Source organism: Takifugu rubripes, chromosome 1 (assembly GCF_901000725.2).
Source record: "Takifugu rubripes chromosome 1, fTakRub1.2, whole genome shotgun sequence".
In the NCBI taxonomy this organism is placed as follows: domain Eukaryota; kingdom Metazoa; phylum Chordata; class Actinopteri; order Tetraodontiformes; family Tetraodontidae; genus Takifugu; species Takifugu rubripes.
In genome coordinates, this window is record NC_042285.1 from 13,347,705 (window position 1) to 13,373,344 (window position 25,640).

At 48.3% G+C, this 25,640-nt stretch overlaps 2 protein-coding genes across 12 annotated transcripts in view; one reads left to right on the top strand and one right to left on the bottom strand.

The window, feature by feature from the left end:
• The window catches only part of LOC101065727 (protocadherin-15-like), a 103,624-nt gene extending 81,240 nt beyond the window's left edge, over positions 1 to 22,384 (top strand). Inside the window, exons 30-40 of one of the 3 annotated variants that reach the window (XM_011606156.2) lie at positions 1,447 to 1,677; positions 1,776 to 1,864; positions 2,576 to 2,752; positions 2,883 to 3,101; positions 4,205 to 4,213; positions 4,532 to 4,642; positions 13,449 to 13,470; positions 13,746 to 13,784; positions 14,438 to 14,511; positions 18,510 to 18,639; positions 21,181 to 22,384. In XM_011606156.2, the coding sequence (XP_011604458.2) occupies positions 1,447 to 1,677; positions 1,776 to 1,864; positions 2,576 to 2,752; positions 2,883 to 3,101; positions 4,205 to 4,213; positions 4,532 to 4,642; positions 13,449 to 13,470; positions 13,746 to 13,784; positions 14,438 to 14,511; positions 18,510 to 18,639; positions 21,181 to 21,888 (1,809 nt within the window). In that variant the 3' untranslated portion in view covers positions 21,889 to 22,384. The remainder of the gene's footprint in view (positions 1 to 1,446; positions 1,678 to 1,775; positions 1,865 to 2,575; positions 2,753 to 2,882; positions 3,102 to 4,204; positions 4,214 to 4,531; positions 4,643 to 13,448; positions 13,471 to 13,745; positions 13,785 to 14,437; positions 14,512 to 18,509; positions 18,640 to 21,180) is intronic. The other 2 variants (XM_029842026.1, XM_029841981.1) reach the window with 2 other exon arrangements.
• A 790-nt stretch (positions 22,385 to 23,174) lies between these two features.
• The window catches only part of plce1 (phospholipase C, epsilon 1), a 49,051-nt gene continuing 46,585 nt past the window's right edge, over positions 23,175 to 25,640 (bottom strand). For 6 of the 9 annotated variants that reach the window (XM_029841511.1, XM_029841478.1, XM_029841640.1 and 3 more), the window contains 2 exons: positions 25,416 to 25,527; positions 23,175 to 25,102 (listed from right to left, as the gene is read on the bottom strand). In XM_029841511.1, coding sequence (XP_029697371.1) covers positions 24,921 to 25,102; positions 25,416 to 25,527 — 294 coding nt within the window. In that variant the 3' untranslated portion in view covers positions 23,175 to 24,920. Of the gene's footprint in view, positions 25,103 to 25,321; positions 25,528 to 25,640 lie in introns of those variants that run through there. The other 3 variants (XM_029841739.1, XM_011606185.2, XR_003889573.1) reach the window with 2 other exon arrangements.

Consider the following 25,640-nt stretch of genomic DNA (forward strand, 5'->3'; position numbering starts at 1 on the left):
TAGCTTCCTCCACTCTTAGCTTCTTATCCTCTACATGGAGATATCTGGTTCCATCATTGTTGTGGGTGGCTGCCATGAAGGAAGCATAGCCTGACTATTATGATTGGGAGAACAAGGTTGCATCTTTGTGGAATACCATGTGTTGCAGCAGCTGTCAGGCAGGGTGACACTGAAGTGGAATTTCATTCACATGTTGCTGATTCCATCACAGACAGACAAAAGCCATCAGTGCCGTCTTCTGCCAGGCCTTTTAGAGCCTTCCAACATTAGACACCATCAAAAGAAATCCTGTTTAAGTCAGGAGCATTCTTTTAATCCTCTTTAATGATTTTAGCCCACACCCTGTGTCTGTGTCCCCAACAGGTTGTCCTCATCCAGAAACACAGACAGAAACAAGAAAAAAATGAGAGAAAAGTCTTTTTTTCTTGCATCCTTTAGTTCGATCCACTCAGATTACGTGGTCAGAACCAACTGTTGCATCGCCTCAATGCATCAAAGCTAAAATCTAAATCTTTATCAGATAGGTTTGCTGTGATTCATTAACCAATCATCAGGTGGCAAAAAGAGGACAAAGTCGTCTGATTTACAGTGTCACATGCAGAAGATGAATGAAGCACCGTGATTTTTCAGATGGGACTGTCAATGGTGGGGGGGTGGTGAAGATGAAGCTGGCATTATAATTCACACCTCCATAAACACAGCAAGAGATTATTGACACACCCTTCAGATATCAGCAAGAGTCAGGGAGTGGGTTTCTGTCTGCCTCTGTCTGAGAGGTAGTGAGATACTTTAATGAGTGTGGATGCCTCAAGAGACTCAGGCTGGAAGGGGGGGGGGGGGCTGTATGTGTTAATATTTTATTACAGCTTTTTAAAAACTGATTCTTGGAGAGTCCTGGTTCATTAGATCACACAGAGCCATAGTGACAGGTGAGATGAACGAGGGGTTGGCCGTGTGTGTGTGTCTGTGTGTGTGTGTGTGTCTGTGAGGGGGGGGGGGGGGGGGGGGGGGGTAGTTTCCCATACCAGTGTGGAGAAAGACCTACTGAAGTGATTATTCCACAGCAGCACGAACCCCTACTGCTGCTGCAGCACTCACATCTGAAGGGTTTACATCTACTTTAATGTCATCTGCCCCTGAGTCGTCTCTTTGTCCTCCAGCAGATCGACTGGGTGCTCGTTAGAGAGGGGGGGGGGGGGGGGGGGGGGGGGGGTGGTGGTGTCCGACAGAGAGAGATGACATTCCGCTGAAAAACCAACTTGGACACAGAAAACATACAATATTCATGTTGGGGGGGCACAAACATGGACTTTTGTATTGACTTGCAGACTTTTAGACAAGGAACAACACTGAATTATTATGATGTGATGATGTCATGCCCAAGACCATATTCGCATCCTTCTCTGCCGTACTGATGCCAGTGATCTTATTTTCTCTTGTTTCCAGGCCCTGGACCAAGACACTGGTAACTACAGTTCCATGGTGTATCGCCTCATCATCCCCCCTCCTGCCAGCAAAGAGACCAAGGACAACAAGGACGGCTTCGTCATCGAGCCGTACAGTGGCGTCGTGAAGACAGCCATCATGTACCGCAACATGAGGAGGTCATATTTCAAGTTTGAGGTGGTTGCTACTGACAACTATGGTCAAGGTCACAGCAACAAGGCAGAGATCGTGGTGCGTCCCTCTTTCTATGGACGATGTTCTTCTATTTGCGATCAACAGCTCTGATCATTTTTAATCATTAATGTTAAAGTCTTTTCTCGGTCACGCAGGTTTCTGTTGTCAACCAGCTGGACATGCAGGTGGTTGTCTCTAATGTCCCTCCAACTTATGTGGAGAAAAACAAGAACAAGTTGCTCAGGTCAGCTTCATTCTCACTGCCTTTTCCACCATTTTGGCTCTTCTTCATGAAGGTTATTAAACACGTTCGCAGTGCTGACCTGAAAAGTCAAGAACAGTTAAAAACTGAAAGTTTTCTATCATAGTTGGTGTGGTTTCCGTTCCATTCCATCACCTTGACTCAGCTCTTGTGCATTCGGAGAGCACTGAAGCTGTAATTGCTACCGTGGGGAAATCAGCAGCACTTAAAAAGAGAACAAAGACTCTGGTGTTTAAACACAGATGCATTCTTAACAACATGAAGTGTCCTTGTAAGGCCGGCGCTCTTCGTCAAAAAGAGATGGAGCATCAGAACAGCGCCGCTCAGCCAAACAGCCAGAAACATTCCCATTAGCCAGCTTTGTAAATCAGACTGTACTCGGGGGTTTGTGAATTTACATTTTCAAATCTTCTCCTTAGATGTTGCTGGTGGTTTAGCGCTTTTTACCCTACTTTCTCTCCATCTTGGTGCCTCTCCCTCCACACACAGCTTAGCAGGGGTTTTCTTCCTGACAACAGGTGTCTCCGAGGTGTCAGCCATTAAAATGAGTGTCTCTGTGTGTACACTCTATCTTCAGGGTCACATACTTCTTGGGATTATCTGTTCCTCTTTTTCCTCTCTCTCTTGGTCCTCTGCACTGTGAAAACAATACGCCCCCATTCTTCAAAACACATGTTCTGTTTTTGGTCTCAGCATTCTGGAGCGATATGTCCAGGAGCAGATACCAGGAGCAAAGGTTGTGGTGGAAACAATTGGGCCCCATCGCCATGGTGATGGATTGGAGCAGGAGGACTACTCCAAGTCTGACCTCATGATTTATGCCATCGACCCACTGACAAATAGAGCCGTATCGAGACAGGAGCTCCACAAGTATGGGCACAACACGTGACAATGTTGTCATATAGTAGAACACAAGTGTTTCCCCACTAGCTCGCCTGTGATTCCGTGTGGTTGCAAGGAGGTGTCAGAATGTTGCTACTCTGTGTGCATCTGCATTAAGGTTTCTTGATGGGAAACTCTTGGACATCAATAAAGAGTTCCAGCCTTTCTTCCCACCTGGGGGAAGGATTTTGGAGATCCGAACTCCTGAAGTGGTGACAAGTGTGAAGAAAGCTGTCCAGACTGTTGGATACACCGAGGGGGCGCTGCTGGCTCTGGCAGTGATCATCATAGTCTGCTGCATCCCAGCCATCCTGATCGTCATCATCACCTACAGGCAGTGAGTATGACTTAATAAAGTAGAATGAAATATACAACACAAAGGCTGTCAGCCACACGGAGTCAGCTGCCTGAGGAGCTCCATTTCTCTGGTTATACTTGCATTGTAAGCAACAACCACTCCACCAGTCGACAGTAAAAAGGGTATCTGAAGACTAAGATGTTAGCCATTAGCTTTATGTGAAGCACTAACCCTCATATGGGGCCAAAGGCGGAGTGTAGAGCTACCCACCCTACACACTCCACACAGACCATTTGTTTCTAATATTCTGTGTCATTTCTCTGGTAGTTTCTGGTAGTTTAGTTTACTGCAGTGACACAGGATCTACTTCCGTTCCACTCAATTTCCCGAGTTTCTGTCATCTGAACTTGAGTATTTGGGTAAATGGGATAAGGATCTGTGACCTCTTGCCCTGTGGAACAGCTTCTTTAGACTGTAGGTGTAAGAAAACGAAAACCTGAAACTGTCTTGCCAGCTTCCATTGCTGTCAGAAGAAATGTTAATCCATATTGCGCCACTCACTCCAATTCATTTTTTATCCATCATCTATCACTGCTTCAATTCAGAAATGTAGTATATGGGCATCAATTACCGGGCCGGTGCTGACATAATCCGTTCTGCAGTTCACACGAGTTTCATCCAATCTGAGTTTCTTTCTTCAGTGTCTCTGAGGCAGGAGCAGAGAGTTAACAAGCCCCGTCATAAATGCAGTTAAGTTTAGAGGAAGTGGGTAGTCGTAAAAACAGATGACGCTCGCAGCCTCTTTTCTCTGGTAAGTATTGTTTTCCAGGTCTTCTCTGCGATGAGTCAGCACGGCTTCCTGCCTCGCTCTGAAAATTCCGAGCCTGGTAAAAGGCTGCTCCATTCATCAGAAAGAAGGAGCGCACTTTAAAGCGGGTCGTTCTTAGGAGGACCTTCTCATCCAGAGAAGTCATCTGGTGAGGGTGGCGTGGTTCTGATCAGCAGAGCCATCACTAGCTCCTGTTGCTAACAGCAAACAAGGGAGCCCCAAACAACCTGCAGGATGTGTGTAGAAAACGGAGTGTTTCATATCTTCACTAACCTTTCTCCCTTTCCTCCCCGCCTGCCGCCTCGACCGCCAGATTCAAAGAGTGAGTAGCGCTTTCATATTCTCCACCATTAATCTGCTGACGGCAGCCAATCAAATCTGGGATTCAAAATGTGCAACTTTTCTCTGAAGCCGCGAACATGCGGGCGTGTTGGAGTCCAGCTCCTGCGGAAGGGAATAACGACACTTCACAAAATGACCTCTTACACTTTCAAACTGATAACCAATCAATCATCATCTACCTGACGCCCTCAACGTTTCTTCACCTTTCACAAGCACAACGGAGATGTACACACATGCCTGCTGACGTGCACGTCCGTGTGGGTTCACTTCTGACTGTCCCTCCTCTTCCCTCATCCAGACGGCAGGCAGAGTGTGCCAAATCCGCCTGTATCCAGATGGCTCTGCCAACCGGAAAACCAGGGGGAGGAACCGCCAACAACCTGTATGAGGAACTTGGAGACAACATCATGTAAGTGAAGAGTGGCCCTGAGCCCAGGCAGGATCATCACCATGATCACCAGAACTTCTCCCTGATCGTCACTAGTTCAGCCAGCATGACTTTGGGTTGGGTTTAATCCCGAGGAGCAGGTCGAGGATCCATACGGTCGCTCCAGCACCTGCGTTTCATAAATTCGAAGCTCCTGATCAGGATCAGAGAGATGCCATCAGGAGAACAAATGCTGAGAGCTTCTGCTGATGGTCACACAGCAGGAGACACCGGCGCAATCACGTCGAAAACAAATAGTAGATTTTCATCGCTTTTCTGTGGCGATAAAATCAACCTACGCAGTTTACGTTTCCCTCCGACCTCCACAGCCAACCAAACACGCCCCCCCCCCCCCCCCCCCCCCGCCCCCTCAACTCACAAAATCCCCGTCAGTACGTCTGGCCTTCAAACTGGCTGCCATCAGACTGATGCTGTGCAGAGCCGCAGTCTTAGATCGGTCTCACCAACGATCATCTCGCTTCTGGGAACATGAACGAGCGCAGATGGATCGCTGCTGTTTCCTCCTCTGGTTTCTGGCTCTGAAGGTCGGCAGGACAGAGGCGAGCTCATTAGAAGGCGGACTCTCTGATGTTCCTCGAGAGTTCTAGCTCAGTGGTGTCCGGCGAAAAGTCTTCGTCATCATCATTATCATCAGCATCATTATCATCAGCATTATCAGGCTGCTGTTCAGACATAATGACGTCTCTGCAGCGTCCGCCACATTTGTTTAAACAGATAAATGTTGCTCCATGCTGATGCAGTTTTGTTATTACTTCTGACAGAAACACTTAAAAGACAAAAATAGTTGTGCAGCATTCTAACAGCTTTTCACACATCCTTTGCACTTATTTACCCATTTTATCACTGACTGTAAGAAAGACTGTTTTCAATGAGTTTACAGAACTCTCCCTTCTCTTTCTCGCTAACTCTCCCTCACACACACACACACACACACACACACAGACACACACACAATTTCTACACACTGAAATTTCTCTGATGTTAATGGAGGTGAGGAGGCAAGAAACTGCTGATGCGCGGAAGCTTGATAAGAATTCCTCTCAACTTTGTCTTAACGCTCCAGTAGGAAATTCTGAGTGTGTGTATGTGTGTTATTGTACATTACATAGTGGGGACCAGAAGCATTTCACCTGTGAAATGGGGCCATTCTCCCCAGTCCTCATGCCTTCGATTGTGTTCTTAAATGTTGAGACTTGGTTTGAAGTTTCAAGTCAGGATCAGGATCAGGATCCTGGTTCTCAGGATCAAGGGTTTGGTGGGGATATTTAGAGCGAGGGAAATAAATGTAGGGTGGACTTATACCAATGAGAGTACTTAGCTGTATAAATGTGTGTGTGCGTGTGCGTGTGTGTGTGTGTGTGTGAGCACTCACCTGAAAAGTGTGTGTAAAGATTAACACATATTCGAATCATCAAATTGAAATAAACCAAATTAAATATCACAGAATTGAGCTAAAGGCGCCCTGAGTTGATAAGGACCAAATGAGCCGGTTCAATCATTTGATTGATAAGACAGAAAACTGTTCGAGGGTGTGTGTTCGTGCATGTGTGTGCATGTGTGTGCATGTTACTGCGGTTTTGAAATGACTGAATAGCACCTGAAGGGTTTCGAACCTGGTGAAGTTTGCACATTCATTATTAATGTCCATTATTAAACTGCTCACAAGACTGATTTTAATGGATTTGTATCCTTTTAATTAACAGTGCCTTCTCTCCAGATCGGGTTGGATTTTATTACCTTTTTTTTTATAAAACTCGCTGGGGGAAATTGTGCAGCTTTACTCAATATCAGCAATGCAGTAATCGCATGTCCCTTGGTAATTATTCTCTAATTCGGCCTCACTCTTCTCACTTCCGCCTGCGTTTAACAAAGCGTCATATCTTTTCTGCACCGCCCTCTTTCGTATTTTTCATGCTAACCTTGAAATTTTCTCTACATCTAAGCAAGAAATCAGTGTGAATATTGCATTTTAACTCTGTAATTCCATCTCCTCCCCTCCTGCCTCTGCCCTCTGATGCATTCATTTATTTCATCTCTCCAGACAAAAGTGAGTCTGTTTGTGTCTGACTGTGACTACTCCATAGTATTAGCTTTTTAGAGAGCTTAGCATTTAGCGACCCCCCCGATAATGCTGTAGTTTCAGTGAGCACCATGTCGTTGAACTACAATGTTTTCAAAGAGACCAGGATTCTGCAGAGGTCAATGATGAGTCCATTCACAAATGAGTCCATCAGAACAAACTGCAAACTCTCTGTGATCCATGACTTCGATCCCACCCAAGACACCCCTTTAGAGTCGGCTTTGTAGCCTAGCGTGATAGCAGATGGCGATATTTCAGTTTTTGTCTTGTCTAACTGTCCTCTCTGAACTTTTCTGAGCTCTTTTCTTTCTGTGACAGTCTGCTGTCGTCAGATCATTTCATCCGTTGCATTATTTGGTTTTTCCTACACTTTATTTCGTGTGCCTGTTCATATTCTGCATTTTTCTGCTTTTGGTATTAGCATCTAAGATTATTGTTCTATTTTATGTAAAGATATATATGCCTACATACCATAATATGGCCACATGAGAAACGACAGTTGATGGTTACATTCAGCAGGAAGTCTCTGTACTGAAGGAGAGCGCTGAGCTGTGTGGTCACCACCATCGTTACCAAGCAGAAGGGTCACAGATCAAAAGTCAACATGGAACCAATATGTTCCATATCATGTTAATATAGTGTGGCAGATACTGTATGAAATAAAAGATTTTCAGACTGACCTGATCTAACCAATAGAATTCACACCTTGAATTCTATTGGTTGCTGCATGTTGACAGTTGTGACCCAAATACAGGGAGGTTTGGAAGCAGAAAAGTGAGGAGAAGAAGGTCACGGCGCAGAAAACTCCCTTTTAGTTAGTTCATTTTTCACTCTTCCCGTCTTCATTCCATCACTTCTCTCGTTTCCTTTCTATCCATGCACCAGTCGGTCGAACCACAGCGGTGGCGGGAGAGCCGGCAGCCTGGACGAAAGCGACCGCCAGCGTCTCATCACAGATTTTGCCACCCGAGCCATCGCCGCCCACCGTCAGTGCGTCGCTAACGGCGGCGTGCTCCATAATGTGCCCAAATCTGAGTCCAGCATCACTTTCCTCTCAGATGAAAACCCTCTTACCATCAAAAACCCCATCTACCACGAGGACGGGACCCTGAGCAGCCCCGAGATTTTGGGGAAAAGCCAGAGGAAAAAAGATCTTCTGGGGCATTTTTCCCCATCCAGGAAAGGCCTCCGGGAGGCCTGGCTGAGGCTCAGCTCCCAGGGGGGGGACGTGGGCTTTGGTGGCTACGTCGGCAGTGAGAACAGATGGGGGTCAGGGGGTGGACACAGCTGGACTCTTCCATCCAGGCTGCACCGCAGGGACATGTACGACACTCTGAGGAGGCAGGTGGTCATGGACCCGGTGCAGTGGGAGCTCGAGCTCCTCAAGGCTGAATTCAAAGAGAGCAAGGATGCGGGTCTGGACTCGGGATTTGACCGGGGGCTGGACTCAGACCTGCTGGGGAGCCCAAGTCTGGAGCCCAAGTTGACGGTGAAGGAACAGGCGCGACAGTTCGAGCAGCAGGCGCTCCAGGAAATGACCCAGAGAAGAACCAGAGATTCCCAGGGATCCCTGTCGCCCGACATCATCCTGTCCATCTTCCCAGAGCTCACGTCGCCCCACGCCATCGGCCCCCCGAGCATTATCGTCACCCAGAGTGACGGAGGGACCCCCCCGCCCAGTCATAAGCCCACGCCTCCGGTGCTGCGGCGCTTCGGGGCCAATCTAACAGGAAACCAGGGAGGTGCGGACAGACTACAGGTCCAAGTGGAGCTCATCCCTGATCCTCCATCGACTCCTCCTCCTCCACCACCACCCCCTTCATCGCCACCTCCTCCACCCCCCACACCTTCTCCTCTGCCTCCTTCCTCTCCTCCACCTCCGCACCATCCGTTATCACCTCCCCCACCACCGCCTGGGGATTCTCCCCACCCCACCCAGACAGAAAGTACAACACCTACTCTCCCACCACCACCACCACCACCACCACCACCACCACCACCACCACCACCGCCGCCTCCGTTGCCTCCCCCGCTGTCCCCCTCACTCCTGCATCCATCCACCTTCGTCCTCCCGTCCCTTTCGGAGGCACCAACGCTGCGGCCAGTGTCTCTCCGGCCAACACCACCCCCTGCTCCCACTACAGAGCCCGAAACTCCTCGAAAGGAGCTTAAAGGTATCCTGAAGAACATCCAGAACATCGCAGACATTGAGAAGTCTGTGGCCAATATGTTCAGCCAAATCGACCAGAAACAGATCCCCATCAAAAAGGTCATGAAGAGTCGGAACTCCGTGGATTCCCTGGACTCGCTCGACTCGCTGGACGCCGTGTTAGGGGTCAGAGCAGAAGCGGAGGGCGGTGGGGGCGCTAAGGGGCAGGAGGCAGATGAGGCTCCTGCACAGCCCAATAAAAACATGAACTCCATTGTGGAGGAACTGGAGAAACGCTTTCCCTCCCAGTCCACCATCCTCTAGACCCGGAACACTCAGACCGGAAGGCTGATCAGTGCTGAGCAGTGAGGGGTTTCAAATCTTTGGGAGGAAGAAAGTAGATTCATCCCAGCTGGCCATGTTCAGTTCCTGTAAAAATAAAAAAGAATCACACTCATGTCTGGATCACAGGGACAACATGACCATCAAGTGTGGAGGTTCCGACCGTAGCTTAATTTCTGTCTTTCTTTGAAACTGGACAGCCAAAAAGACATCAAAGCCTGCCTGTCTGGACTGTCCTCAGCCACGGTTTACGCTAATGTCTTATATCCATGCTAACTCTTGTATCAGTCCACCGGATGGCCGGCTCCTGCTATGCTAATGCTCAGAGGCTCCATGGTGGAGGCGCGATGGAGAGCGTCGGACTCGTCTCTACTGGATGTGAACTCTTGCTCCACACTGCTTTTTATATTTTGTTTTTACTCTTCATTTTATGTTAGGTTTTATCATGTGCATGTAGCTTCACTCCTATATTTTGTTATTACCGCTTCCTCATCTCATAGAAACCTGTTAAATTCATCTCTCCCTCTCTCTCTCTCTCTCTCTCTCTCTCTCTGTGCTCCAAATCCTGATGATGAGTAAAAGCAGGACCGTGACTGAAGCTACAGTGGAACAATGTGTAATATTTAGCTACATGGGTTTTTGAAAGGCTTATCTCTATAATTATTTTACCACTAAAATGACCCTTGTTGCGTTTCATTATTTGAGTTGTGACTGACATTTGTTTGCGGATAAATTAAAGGGACCAGGGTTTCTCTGAACTGGTACCAGTCTGGTGATGGTGGAACACATCAGAACAGTCAGTCTTGGTAGAATATGACTCACTTTTATATGCTGTAGTAAAAGAAGCCGTTCCCAGGTTCTATATCTGCGCCAGAACATTAAAGGTTCTGACTGTAGAAATGTGTCTTAGTGTTTAGACGGTTATTGGTTTACTCATCTTTGATCTCTTTGATCTCAATGCAGAACAAGAACACTGGTAACTGTGTCAGTAAAGCATTTCCTCATTAAAATGGCATTGTCTATGTTCCGCTATGCTGTTTTTCTTCTACTTTTCACCCATATTCTCACATTTTTCTGCTGTTTTTTATTTCCTTAGCTCTCATTTCCAGAGTGTTTGGTGTTTGGACTCGTCTGTGCTGCTTCTGCAGTGTTCTGTTAGCCTTCGTATTTTCACATGGGTGGTCGCAGCTCAGTGTGTTGACGACTTGGCTGAGAAGCAGAATGTTCTGGGTTCCAGTCCTGGCTGCAGACAAAGCTTGCTGGACTTTGCTTAAGGTACTCTTGAGCAGGATACAAAGATAGGGCTCCGTGAAGAGCTGGCAACTCCTCCAGATTTTCTTTCTACGTGCTTTGCCTGTATGCAGCTGGGATAAGTTCCAGCAGCTGCTCTGCAAACCTGCATGGGACATAATGGTCATGATAAAAAAAAGTAGAAGGATTTTATTGGTGGAGCTTGATATGATCTGAGAGAGCTTTGCCATTTCTTGCTTTCTGTCTCTGCAGCTACAGTGAAACAAGAAAAAGAAGAAAATCATAATCATTTGACTGGAGACTTGTTTATGCGCTGGATTTAGCAGCCAGCCACTAACACAGACACACAGAGACGTTTAGTCTCAGCGCACATCTTACCTTACCCTAACCATCCTAACTAACCCCCCAACCCTACTCTAAACCTAATTCTAACCTCAACCTTAAAACCTTGTCTTAACTCTCAACCAGTCAGGGGAGACAGCCAAAACATCCTCTCTTCCCAAAGATGTCCTCACTTTGCAGGTCAAATGCATATTTTGGTACTTATTATTAGCATATACAAGACACGCACACACACACACACACACACACACACACACTCATGTCATCAGTTCATCCAAGGAAGATCGTTCTGAGGCAACACAGCTAACTGCACCAACAGGGCTAATAGCTATTTTTCAAACACAACTCCTTTTTTTTTGCCAAAGTTTTCATGTCTTCACTGCTTCAGTCGCCTCATTTCCCATGACAACACATGCTGTGGTGAACATCACACAGGTAAATCAACAACTGCATGGCTGCCTCTGTCTTGCTGCTGTGTGAGCCCGTGTTTCTCAGTCCGTCTGCTTTGCTGAACATTGTAAATGATACATCATGCTCGACTTATCCGCGTTTGGGCATTTGATACACTCAACCAACGCATCATCACTGGCAGTGATGCAGTGATCCTCGTTTGAATCTTTCCTATCTTGGCGTTCATTGAGGCGTTGTGCTGAGATCTCCCACTGTCTTTGGGACACATCTGCATGATGCAGGACCGCCACCTCTAACCTAACCTTGCTAGAACTGAGCCAACAGTCATTCATGACATTAACAGACATCAAAAATATCACCTTGTCTCTTGCTCCTAACAAGGCTGTTTGAAATCTTGGAGTCATGATTGATGATCAACTGAAGTTTTATTGATCATGTAGCCTCTCTCCCCCAGATCAGAATCAATCGGACCGCTAGTTTAGGACTGTAAGGTTGTCGTTTAGTCACATAGGTCTCAATTGCTTGGACAAAAAGGTCTGCTAGAAGACTAAAATGTGATCCCAAAGACAGCAGAACCCTAACCCTGTTCACTGTATAAGAAAAACAACAATCAACAGCAACCAAGATGAAAAGGAAAACTGAATGCATCAGGGAGACAATCAACGTGTGTGTGTGTGTGTGTGTGTGTGTGTGTGTGTGTGTGTGTGTGTGTGTGTGTGTGTGTGTGTGTGTGTGTGTGTGTGTGTGTGTGTGTGTGTGTGTGTGTGTGATCACCAGGTCTGGTCCCTGCAGGTCTATTTTAGAAATCAAAAGGTTCTGATATTTTCTGGGGTTCTCTCTTCTGAAATGAGCCAGAGTTTAGAAAGCAAAGGGGAGACAGACACAGAGAGGGAGGACCTTAGGACGGAGCCGAGGGCTGACAAAGGAGCGACAGCAGGTCAGACAGTGAAGGGAAGGGATGTCTTGTGTTTTAGATCTGGCCAGTAATCGTTCCCTCCTGCCTGAGTGGATTCATCCTCTTCCTCAGGAAGAAAGCACAGCTTTCCTCAAATGCATCCCAACTGTCTGGAAGGCTTTTTCCAGGAAATATGTCATATATACACCCTGTGATGTCATTTTTTTTTTAATCAAGGTTTTAAAAGAACAGAGAAGCAGCACGCGTGGGGAATGTTGTTGAGAATGCTGGTGCACGTGCGTGGAGGAGTGAAGGGCGAACCTGGAGCGTCCTCTGAAAGTCACCCGTTTGATGTTGAGTCGTACGTCTTCATTTGGCCAGCTCATTGGCTCCATGTGACAGTCCTTCCTGCTGCCAGCACACCTCGGATCTATGGACCTTCGGATATTTGATTGTTCTTTTTACTTTTCTTCCAACCTGTTTCATTAGCGCGGCTGTTTCAGGACTTTTTCTGTTGTTACTGTTGTTTTTCTTTTAGAACAAGAGCTTCACGGGGTTCCCAATTCTCGACAGTTTCTTTAAACTGGTTTATTTCCGTACTACATAAGTGAAAACAGTATGGAGGGTTGGGAGCGGCCTGTTGTGACAGAAGCAGTTTGTTTCTGACAAAAATCATTTTTAAAAAAAGCTCTGCAAAACTTAGTTAAACTGTTGTGAACCTACCTGCTCTCCGAAACCCAGCAGAGTGTTCCGACCAATCAGAGGGCAGGACGGGTTCACGCTGGTGAAGCAGAGCGGCCAGTCGGCTCTGCTCTGTTTGTCAGTGTTGTTTGTGCTCAGTACCCCTGATGCACCCTATAAACTAGCAAACATGCTGGTGCTTGTTGAGATTTGACCCTAGAAATTCCCAATCCAGCTCAGCTGGAGGACGAATGATCCGGCTCTTTTCGGATTCCAAATTTTGGGCTGAATCATTAAGTTGCGTCAGCGCCATCATGTCCTCTTCCTGGAGATGCAGAGCGCCGTGTCATGTTGCTTAAAGCCTCACTAAGGTTGTAAATGACAGTTCATGGCTGTGAACAACAGCGTTTCCGAGAGGCTCGTTTACTTGTTTGTTGCCGCTCTTCCTTTCACACAGCTAATTGTTGCGCTACATTTCCCAGCAGTCGACTCGGTTCAGGTCCTGAAGATGCCGTCACCTGCACAGCGAGCGGCAGCGCCACATAAATCAGGCTCATTTGTGTTTTCTGTGAACGTTGCTCAGCGGTTTCCCCTCTCTCTCTCTCTGATCTTCCAGACGAGGATACGGGCAGCATGAGGTAGGACTCTGCACGTCGGCCTTGCTGCATGACACCCCACTTGAATTTGCAGTGCCCCTTGATTCCTCCTCTCCTGGTTTATCTCTGTGCATCAGAGCAGCATGAATCTGAGCCACAGCCTCAAATGTAAACTAATAAAAAAAAGAATCAAACATGTTGGACTGACAATGACAAGAAGGGGAAAGACACAGCTGTTTCCAGCTGTTTGCTGACCTCAGCTAAACAGAAGTGTCGTGTTTGGAACATGTTTCATGTGTCTTGTCATCCTCTGGCAGACACAACAACTGCTGAGACCCTTTCTGCTCAGACCGGAGGTACTCTGTCTACTTCCTGACTGTGTGCACGTGTGTGTGCATGCGTGTGTGTTTCAGTTGATTGTTGTCGTTTGAAGAGGTCAAGGAACTAGAGACATAATAAGTAGCCAAATACTAGTTCTACTGACAAAGTGGGGCCGTGTTTGTATACTGGGGCCTTCTTGCTGGGCCACACAACTTTAAAGGGCTGTTTGACATAAAAGACGGGGTTTTAAAGTTGATGTTAGGATTTATAATTAATAATTAGTAATGTATTATGTCATTTCAGTTCATCTTTATATACAAATAGCGCCTATTACAATCAGAATTGTCTCAGAGAACCCAGGGCCTGACCTCCAAACAGCAACAGTGGCAAGGAAACACTCCCTTTTAACCGGAAAAAACCTCAACCAGGACCAGGCTAATGAAGGGGGAGCCTCCTGCTGGAAGGGCAAAGGAGGAGGGGGTGGGGGGGGGGGGGGGGGGGGGCAGATGAAGGAGAGAATAGACATAAATCATACATGCAAAGACATGAATTACAAAAGCTAGAGCTGAGTGGGTTAGCAGGCCTGGTTGGCAGGTTAGGCAATACAGATACCTGTGAGTGTGTGCACGTGTGTGTGTGTGTGTGCAGTACTACAGACTGATGCAGTGTGTGTGTGTCGCTCTAACAGGAGTTATCGATGGAGTCCGGCATCGACCCAGGACAGGATTACTACACCCAGGACTACTACAGCTGTGATCACGGGTTTGTGTTTACTCGCTACACACCACACACACACACACGCACACACACAATGTTCCTGAAATCAGTCAGTTTGTGAAGTGTCTCACGTTCACGTTAGTTCCGCTGTCCTGAAGGTCACCCGCCATTAAAGACCAGGTGTATCACTCATAGCTCAGTGAGGTGAGGAAGGAATAGTTGAGATGAGACCTGCATTTGCTTTATTTTCTCTTTTCTGGGTGCACAGTGCCTTAAGTGAAGTAAATAAAATCCAAACAATCCTCTGGCAGTGACAGATGTAGCGCGTAAAGAATAAATCAAAGTGGTTTTCCTCCCACACGAGTCAAGCCGGCTTTATTAGACTGATTCTCGTGTAACCTCACAAGCATGTGTAGGCGTCTGCATGCTTGAACTATAGACGTGTGTGTGTGTGTGTGTGTGTGTGTGTGTGTGTGTGTGTGTGTGTGTGTGTGTGTGTGTGTGTGCACGCGCGCCTGTGCAAGTTGGATGCAGCTCTGGGATGAATTTGAGTTGCAGACACCTAGGAACACACACACACACACACACACACACACTGTCATATACTGGGGACATAAAACACACATCCTCGTATTTTGGCCTTTGTGAGGACTTAGACATAAATTGCACAGAGAGAGGGAACAATAATACTGAAGCAGCTCAGGCAACCGGCCACAGGGACAAACACTGGGCCAGATGCTGTTGGTTTCCATTAGCGACCACCAGCTATTGTCTGACTGTAGGAAGTCGGAGGCAGGAAATCAGGGTCTGTAGCCTAAAACTCTTACAATACCTGGGTTTTGTCAAATTTTTGAATAAAAGGTGTAGAATAAAATTCCTAATTGATGCTAACAAATGCTAATGCACCTCACAGGGTCAAGATTGTCACGGTCAGAGAGAGAGAGGGGCTTTGACTAACGCTTCCTGCCTTGAGACAAAAGATGCTCTGACGTTTAGTATGGACACATTTGGGCTGGGTCATGACCTTTGACCTTTCTGCTCATCTCTTGAAGATGAGCTAAAGATGAAAGAGAAATGCGATTTTTGTCTGCATGTGGGAAGGAAGCCATCTGCCACAGGCACGGGTCGGATCGCAATTACACAGACGCTAGGAATAACTTCAGCCTTTTGTTGCACAACTCTGATGTTTTTGGTGCAAAATAAACGGCGCCCTTGGGTCAGGAGGGAAAGGCTCAACCGGCGCAAGATGCGGGGGAACAAAGGGGATTAAAGCCTGTTTTTTTTAAACACACAAATGACTTTGGCGCACAGCGATGAGCCACGGCGCTGCCAGGGAGGCAGGCACAGCTGAGGATATTTAATATAGAGTAGAGGAGTAAAATCTGAGCAGCTCGCTTGCACCGAGACTGCATATCTGAAGAAGCTGCAATAATCGCATGTGATGCGGAGCCTGCAGAGCTGCCCGTAGTTTAGGCAGACAACTCAAGCGCCACAAATTGTGGTTAGCTGACCCGTCATGTGCTCACCTAGGGGGATTAGGGCAGGCTAATTACCCAACCCCACAGTTTACCTGCTCATTCTTGATTGCTGTGCGCTGCCACTGCTGCTCCGTGCTGCTCCGTGCTGCCGTGTCCGGCTCTGTGCTGCTCCGTGCTGCCGTGTCCGGCTCTGTGCTGCTCCGTGCTGCTCCCTGCTGCTCCATGCTCCTCCGTGCTGCTCCGAGCTGCTCCCTCCTGCTCCATGCTCCTCCGTGCTGCTCCGTGCTGCTCCGAGCTGCTCCCTCCTGCTCCATGCTCCTCCGTGCTGCTCCGTGCTGCTCCGAGCTCACTTGAAGTTCACTCCCAGCACCTCCCCAGCAGCCTCCTGTGGGCTGTGTTTCAATGGTCCCCAGTAGCGGTCTACTCTTCATTTCCTGTAATGTCTAAGCAGATTATTATCAAGAATAAATACAATGAGGCAAAGCCTGATGCCAAACTTGCTTCAGTGCTGCTAAATTATTGATGCTCTACCAGCTTTTCAAATAATTGTGCTCAGTAAAGTTTAGCCTAATCCGCAATCACAGAGACAGCACTGATATGTCAAAAATTGTGCCACATTTCTCACACGGAGCAACGGCCCATGTGACATCTGTGGATGTCCGTTCGGCCAGGATGTGGTGGAGGATGCAGAAGAGCCACAAAGGCAGAAGAAGCTGTAGAGTGCAGGTGGAGACGACTCAGCTGGAGCTAAAGGGGGAACCTTCACGCCAACAATGTGACTGTGGTGAAACATTGATTTGACTGTTTATCAAGCACATGACATTTGAATGACTCCCTCTCGTGTGCGGGGGGAGGGGGGCACCAGCTAGGCTGGGTTCAGGACCTGCTACTGGCCTGTCTGAACCCATTTATTCTTTGTTCTTTACTGCCCCCTTATGGAAATTTCAAGTATTTAAGTAATGAGGAGTGAAAGAGTAAAAATGGAGGTGCAACACAATGATGGCAGCAGATTAGCTGCTAAGGAAAATCTGATTTAGAAGCTTGGATCTGGTGCCGGGAGCCGAGGAAGAGAGACCACTTAGGCTACGCTCACACTGGCAGTTACTGGGACTTTGGTATCTTTCTGGAGTTACACACATTTCAATTATGTGCCGCTTACAAATACGGAAGAGGGAACAGGGTCACCATGACGACAGGCAGGAGGGAGTTAGCCAGTAGGGACATAACGAAGTTTTACACTTCATTACCGTTTGTGGTAAAACTTGCAAACGGTCTTGTCACAATCACTCTTTAATCCGCTCACAAATTTTCCAACTACCACCCGACAATGTTTTTAAAAGTCGTCTGTAGAGACTCGCTTCAACATTTGCCACCCCGTTAGCCTCCGTAAACAACCTTCTGTGTGTGACTTCATTAATATTCAACTGAGCATGTGGGTCACTTCAGGAGCTGTTCACATCACATTTAGGCCTGCGGTGTGCACGGAGCCTTAAAGCGCTCCACAGCCTCGCCCAGGTGTGCACGGAGCCTTATAGCGGTCCACAGCCTCGCCCAGGTGTGCACGGAGCCTTATAGCGGTCCACAGCCTCGCCCAGGTGTGCACGGAGCCTTATAGGGCTCCACAGCCTCGCCCAGGTGTGCACGGAGCCTTATAGGGCTCCACAGCCTCGCCCAGGTGTGCACGGAGCCTTATAGCGGTCCACAGCCTCGCCCAGGTGTGCACGGAGCCTTATAGGGCTCCACAGCCTCGCCCAGGTGTGCACGGAGCCTTATAGCGGTCCACAGCCTCACCCAGGTGTGCACGGAGCCTTATAGCGGTCCACAGCCTCGCCCAGGTGTGCACGGAGCCTTATAGGGCTCCACAGCCTCGCCCAGGTGTGCACGGAGCCTTATAGCGGTCCACAGCCTCACCCAGGTGTGCACGGAGCCTTATAGCGGTCCACAGCCTCGCCCAGGTGTGCACGGTCACTCAATGAGCTGCCTGTCAGCACAGAGCCCTGGAAGACCGGACGGGTTAAACAACAATACCACAGTGACACGTGACGCTGAAGAACCTCGGCTTCTCAGGCAACAGGAGATAACAGCAGATGGGTTTCTACCCCAGAGGAGCTCCGGCAGCTTGTTACTTGAAGCATGCTGGCAATTGCTTCCAGGAAAGCATTTGTGTTGTCGTATTTTGGAGCCAGAGGCGCTTTGTGGGTCGCTTGCTTGCAGGCCCACGGAGCCACGCACGAGGTTGTGCTTCCTGGCCGGTGGAGGCAGGCATCGCTCCCGGCAACAGAGAGACAAAAGGCAGCGAAATTGATTCCAGTGTCTCCTGGCAACGGAATGTTGGTTTTACATTGAAGGCTGTGTTGCTATCCCACATTTACGCTTGGGTGGAGCCGCCTTGTGGATCAGCAATACAACATTTAATTTGTAGTATAAATCTCTGGCTTCTGCCTTTCCGATGGATTCCAAAAACAAAGGCGAATCTAGATAGTCTCCATCACTCTGCACCAGCATGGCAGCCACAGGGAGTCTTGCTCTTCCGGTGTCTGATCTGTCTGGCCCGTGTCCCCCCAGATACGACCTCCCGCAGTACGGCAGCCGCAGGAAGTTGATCTCCCCCACCGGCCTCTACGATGAGTACGGAGACGTCGTGGTTGATGATGATGGCTGCTACTACTACAGCCCACAGGAGTCTGATGGAGAGGTAACCATGTGGTGGCGGCAACACTCACAGTTGTCCCAACGACGCGCTTTAAGGAAAAGAAACGTTTTAGAGCCGTCTCAAAATCTCTGGAAACCGTTCCGGCGTTCCTGCTAACAAACACTAAAGCAGCCACTGTTACAGTTTTAACCTTTGCCAGTGTTTATGTGCGAGAGCAGCAACTCCTCGCTGGTCACCTGACCATCTGAAGGTTGCTCCGTCATCACATGCATATAGAGAGTCCCTCCATCGCTGTCATTGTGATCATAATTCTCTGCTAAACTGATCACGACTGTAGGTGAGAAGGAGACCCTTTCAAGGCGCTGGATTCGGCCCAGCCCTCCGCCAGCCTTTACCTCCATCCTCTCGTGGAGCTGCCAGAAAAACCCAGGGATTCCCCAGGACTGAGGACATGAGAAAGCAAGTACTGGACAGTGGTAGGGACACGAGGAGCGAGGCAGCAGCGTCAACCAATGGGAGGAATCGGAACAGGCTGCATTCTGGGAGTAAAGCTCCTGGAAACGCTCCCACCATCCACCTGCCCTGGAACAAAGCCAGGATCCGTCCGGTGGACGATGGGGGAACAATCAGAAGTGGACAGTGGGAAAGAAAAGCGGGAAGGGGTGTAGAGGCAGGGATGAGAGAGAGCAGAGAAGGAATGAGGGCATCAGACAGAGGAGGCAGAGAAGGGGAGTCGGGAGGGAAAAGTAGGAGAAATGGCGTGAATCATGCGGCGAGAAATAGTGAAAGTGGAGAGGAGCACAAGGGCACGCTCCCCGGCGTGTTGCCTGCCAACCGTTATCGCAGCCTGGATGGCAGGGTGTTTATTAACGGGAGGGTTTTCCAGACATGTGTCAGCACGGGCAAACCCCCGCCGGTAAAACAAAAGCCGAGCGAGGCCCCCGCTCTTATCTCAGGAGCCAGAAGGCTGCGGGGATCCACCAGAGTGGGAAGTGAAGAGTGGGCTGGTGGCCACAGCTCTGGTGGAGGTGAGAGGACCGGCAGCATGTACGGTCCTGTGGGGGGCAGGAACGTCTCCCGGGGGTCACAGAGAGACGTGGGGGTGGCTGGGAGGAGGGATGGGGGGAATAGTGAGTCTGGGGTGTGGTGGGTGAGGGGAAAACCACGTCCCACCAATGCTTTAGATGCAGGAAGCAGAACTTCCTCATCGGAATTTAGTGCTTCTGTGGAGAGTAGCACCAACTCTCCGGTCTCGATCAGGCCTGAAGGGGCGGAATCTGGTTACGAGATGGAAAAGGACGAGTGGGAAACGGTGGAGGAGGAGACAGCGACAGAGTCAGAGAGAGAATCAGGGTCAGAGGGTGAGACCGGGGGGCCAAACCTGAGTGAAAGCGTCACCGGCGGCAACAGTGTTAACGGCGACGTTAGAAACAGCAGCGCCCAGCTAAGCCAAGAGAGCGCGAAGACAGACGCACGCAGCGAAGATGCACCGCAGAGTCCTCGAGCCCCTCGCTCTTCACAGGAAGCCATAGAGGAGGGGGCCGAGGAAGATGAGGAGGTTAGAAATGTGCTATCGCTGACATTAGCCGGTCAAGCTTCCAGCAGCGAGCAGCTGGACACCAGCCCAGGGGGGACCAAAGACTTGTCACCCATCATTGAGGCCACAGAGGAAGAGGAGGAGGACCAAGGCAGGGAGGAGAAAAGCAGGGGATTTGGGGAATCAGCCGTCTGATTGAGACACAGATGAAGTCCCGAGAAAGATGGAATTCTTCAGCACTGAGTAAGATCTTGAGTGTGCAGTCATCATCTGGGTGGACTGGATTCCTCTAATCTGTCTCCTTTTCGCTGTTTGCTGTGATTCCCCAGGTGGCGCTGCCGCCATGTCCTTTTTCTCTCTGCGGCTCCACAACTTCCTCTGTGTCTTTTGCATGTTTGAACCAAATCAGTCTCCATCTGCTGGGACAGACTCCAGCTTCTCTGTGACCTGGAAAGTTAAATACTAAATCACATTAGCATATTTTAGCTGTAGCGTGTAGACGTCCGCAGGTCTTCTGGCCTCCCTCAGCCTTAGCCTGCAGGCTAGTAAAGTCAGAATGAAAACAGAACTTCACTCACATATCTCTGCCAACATTCACGCCAAATCCCCTGGTTATGTGATTTAAAGACCAGTCCCTCCAGTTAGCACAACGTTGCAATTTTGTCTAATCGGAGGGTGCGAGCTAGCGATAACATGGATTGAAGAAGTCTACTCTCAAATCTGAAAGCAAAAATGCATCATTACTGATGAAATCTTGGCTTTTTTACATGGAGCTCTTAGAATTGTTGGGATGTCTTTTGTAAAAGCTTTTTCTCCTACAGTGTCATTGAAAAAAAATTAAATAACTGAGGAAAAATCAGGCATTTTAGGCTAAAAACCACCTCAAAGTGTCCTGGAGGTGCTTGTAAAGTGGAGCAATCCATGTCACGCTGGGGGACGATGACGTGTCTGTTGGGTTTGGATCACATTCCCGGATCTATTTACAGATAAGATCAAATGTAGAAACGAAGTCTTCCGGCGTTGGTGACTCGTTTCTGTTTTTGTAGCTCGGCACCAGAAAACGTCGGATCAAGCTGGTGGTGGACCGGGAATATGAGACCAGCTCAACGGGAGAGGACAGCGTTCTGGAGACTCAGCGCGGCCGCATCGCCTCCAACCTCAACAGCCACTCTAACATCAACGGCAGCATCTACGTGGCCCAGAACGGCTCCATCATCCGCACACGGCGTTCGGTCAACACCCCAGGGCCCCCCCACACACACGCCAACGCCAACAACAATCTCAAGATCCCTTCTCCCGTCTTCAGCTCGCGGTTGGTCAAGCACTTTAAAAAACTGGACAAAATGGCCGCCACGCTGGAGGAAAGGCTCCCCCTGCGCGGCCCCTCAGCAGAGGCTGGCGGCAACACCCTGCGCACCTTCCAGGGTTCCGGAACCGCTGCCCCGGGAACGGCGGCAGACAGGAATAAACCACCAACGGGAACCAGCACACATCAGTCCAGCAGCGGCAGCAGCAGCGGGGGCTCTGCTCCAGACCCGCTCAGAGCGGCACGGGTGACCGCAGAGCAGCAGCACAGCACGTCAGAGAGGGGGGAGGAGAGAGAGTCAAAGGTCGATGGAAGTACCACCGACGACGACCAGGGGCTGGTTATGAGGGGCCCCCTGGGGTGCCCCGGTGACAGAACGCAGTCAGACGAGGAGGAACTGTGGATGGGCCCGTGGAACAACCTCCACATACCCATGACCAAACTCTGACTGGTCCTGCCACCCTCTCCTCAGTGCCAGGCTCACCTCAGCCTTCAGACGCGCCTCACTTCAGCTGCTGCGGAACCATCGAGACCGTTTAACCAAACAAAATCTAATTAGACGCCTAATTGGTGCTGAGCTATGGGGAATTAGCATCCTGGCAATCAGGCTGAACGTCATTAACGAGTGCACGCTCTGTTCAACGAGAGCGGGAGCTAAACTGAGGACAGAAGCTTCAGAGTTTGTTTTGTCTCTGCTAAATCGGATCTGAGCTGCACCTTCAGAACACTGGACCTAGACAGAAGATTTGATATATTTCTACTTTGGGAGAGAACTTGACCTTTTTACAGGCCTTTTAAACGAATGTTGATCTCTTCACATTCATTAAAGCCAAATGTGAGCTGAAATTTGTCTCATACTGACAGAAGTCCTATATTGTTCAAATGATCTTTTTTTTTTCTTATCCTTGTCAAGTCACCCAAATAAAAGACTGTTATCCACCCATCTCGTGTAAGCTGGCGCTGCGTTCACGGCTCTTCTATCACCTTTTCTGACAGATGTGAGCACCGTGGAGGAGAGCTGGATGGGTCTGTTGCATTCATGGTGCAGGTTCATGTCACGCTGGATTAAAGCAGAAATGCTGAACAAATGAAAAAAGATGAGTGGATCAGCAAAGGACAGGTTGTGTGGGGCGCCCTCTGGTGGCTGGCAGCATTACAAGGACAAAGGATTTAAGCGCCTGTGTCATCTTTTCTTGTCAGCTTTTTTTTTTTTGTAATTATCATCCTGCTCTGCTCTTGATGCCGGCGGGTGGATCCAGCTTATCTACATATTTGCCCCAAAACTGGCTCATTTTCAGGAAAAACAAATCATTTTAAAAGAATAATTTGTCAAACAGTGACCAGACCCAAACTTTCCGCCTCCCACACAAATGCCACAGAGAGCTTCGGCTCTTACGAGCCTTCAATATAAACTAAACTGGTCTTTAAACAATTATTTGATTCACGCTTCTTTAAATCACTGCCTCTTTTGCCCATATACTCTTTTTAGGACAGACATCAGCATATTTTAGTTGGAATTTATCTCACTGCTTTCCCAGAAGGTCCAGAAGTCGCTCCAACGATCATCAGCATTGACATAGAGGAAATGACCCCCCCCCCCACAACAGTCAAATGGTTTCATCCCGAGTCCAGTAGAAGCATTTGGGTCACAGATTTACTGTCCTTTTAAGGAGCCAGGTGGTAATGGAAACTTGACTTGGAACTTTTGGGGAAAAAAAGGATCTGAGACATGGACAGTGAACGCATCACAGTTTTATTGTGATCTGACAAATGATAAAGACGCCAACTGTCATCCATTTGACAATTCAAGTAAATCCACTTGACAGCTGTGGCACAGATGTGTACGTTTGATTTTAGACGGTCAGCATCTGTCCTGGCTGGTCTCACTGCAGAAGAACCACGGCCAACATCTACACATCATACAGATCGAGATAGCTTTGTGGAAAATGAGGGCAGTTCTCGCAACTTTAAATAAATAAAAAACAACACATGACATTCGACATCAACGAGCAGAACAAATAAATGCCGACCAGGGCTTCACATTCAAATAAATAATCTGTGAACAAACACACGAGGAACACTTACATTCATGAGGTTTACAGGTTGGAAAGGAGAGAAGGCTGCAGCTCAGCCTGGGGATGCTCACAGCGGTCTGGAGGGAGGCGCCAGAACACGGCCCGTTCTATTTAAAAGATCTCCAGATCATCGAAACACTTCGGATCCAATAAAAATCTGATGTTTATGGAAGGTTTGACATTCTATTAATGATGGTCACACGTGGTTTCCCTTTAAATGCAACAGTCGCAATACTGACCAAAAACATGGAAAAATCCAATAGTAACTTCTGCCAAAGAGTTTGAACCTTTAAAGACACTTTATCCTTAACGTCGAGTTAAAAATGGCAGATTTACGGAGCGCTGCCGTCACTACAGATAAAGACAAAGCAATGAAATAGCAAATAAGACACAAGTTCGAGGGTGCTCAAGAGCAAAAGAATGCAAACTATATAGATAAAATAAATTAAAAAAAGGTGGGAAATGGCCCCAGAGGAATCAAGTTTAGTACATTCTGAACAACTAAAATAAAAAGAAGAAATTTACAAACAAGCCAACTATTGATTTAGGAAATCTATCAATTTTATCCAGAAAAGACTCCAGAAATCAAATGATGTGACGCCAAATCAGTTGAAACAAATAATTCCATTCATATTTTCACCTTTGGACTCCGAGTCTCCATCCACTTATGTCCGAGTTAAGAACTCAAATGATAAAAACAACTAATATACACTTCGTCATTAGCCTGAATTAAAATAACAGCCATCAGGATAGTGCTAATGAGAACAAACGTCAACAACACACAACCAAGAAAACACCACAGATGTGTTGAAAAGGAAATCAAAGAAATGTGCAAAATGCTACTGACTGTTTGAGCTAAAGCCCTTAGCGCTAAAGCAATCAGGGTTTTTCTCAAAGAAAAGAGTGTTTAAGGACATTTATCGGGTTTATTTCTTGTTATTAAACGCAACGTGTGTTTTGCCTGCGTTCGAACAAAGCAAAAACAGCATAATAGTGAGGGTGGTGAAGTGTGTGAGTGACAGCTTTACAGTACTGTGAACCTACGACAATAAGAAAAGAACCAAACAAGCCAGCTTGTTAGCCTCCGTCACAATGCCCTCCACCAAAACACACATCTGCTTCCTCTGGTTTCAGGTGTTGCTGTGAGCCAGATAGAAAACCTGCTTTCTTTCTTAATAACAGCAGCTCCAACCAATAAACCAGCCACAGCCAAGTGGGACGCCAATCAAGACCTGACTGGGTGACCTTCCTGACCTTCTGTCCCCAGCCTCCATCTTGTCCTCAGCTCATTCAGCTAGAGCAAGATCACTGACTCTTTCAGGGCTGAAGAGAGGGAAGAATTCCAGAATTCCACCGGAATCCTCTAAGTGTAGAAGCAGTCGACCCCAGTCTTCTCTGTGCTCACTCATTTGTGGATCTTCCAGTTCCTGAGGAGGTGCAGCTTCAACACTGGTGCAGTCAGAGAGGAGGTGGGCAGGTGGATTGGATGAAGACGTCTCCCAGAGGAGGAAGATGGAAGGAATCTACCTGCCCCCACCCTTCCATCTGCCACCCACACCTTCAGACCGACTGCTGCAGACCAACACCCTGCACGGGAGCAAACATTACAGATTTAAACAGCGCCACAGGTCAAACTCTAAGATGTCCACCTGTTAGTGTCAATGGGACGATGATGGGGAGGTTCCATGCTTTTCCTGTAAATTAGCATTTGCACATTTAGCCTAACTAAAGCAGCCCGTTGATTGGCTAGTAGGGATTTATGTACAGTGTAAACGGAAGTCAGATGTTAGAGACAGCATACGGTACCTGTTGTCTTCCCATGCACAGACAGCAGGCAGAGTGTGACCTCACTCCTGGAGCTCTGTCAGAGCCACACAACATGCAGCTCTATCATCCTTACTCTGGCCGGGGCCGTCCACGCCGCCGCCAGTCGTCATGCTGCGGCCGCGGCTCGTCAGTTTCTTCAGCTCACTGGCAAAGGAAATGACTTTCTTTTTGTCTTCCCGCACCAACTGGAAGCAGAAATGGAGTCAAAACGACATCTGTGCAGACAAATGTGCACGTCTGTATTATTTGATGCGAGGTCGTGTTGTCGCCATTAACAACTTCCAACAGCCTCGGAGAG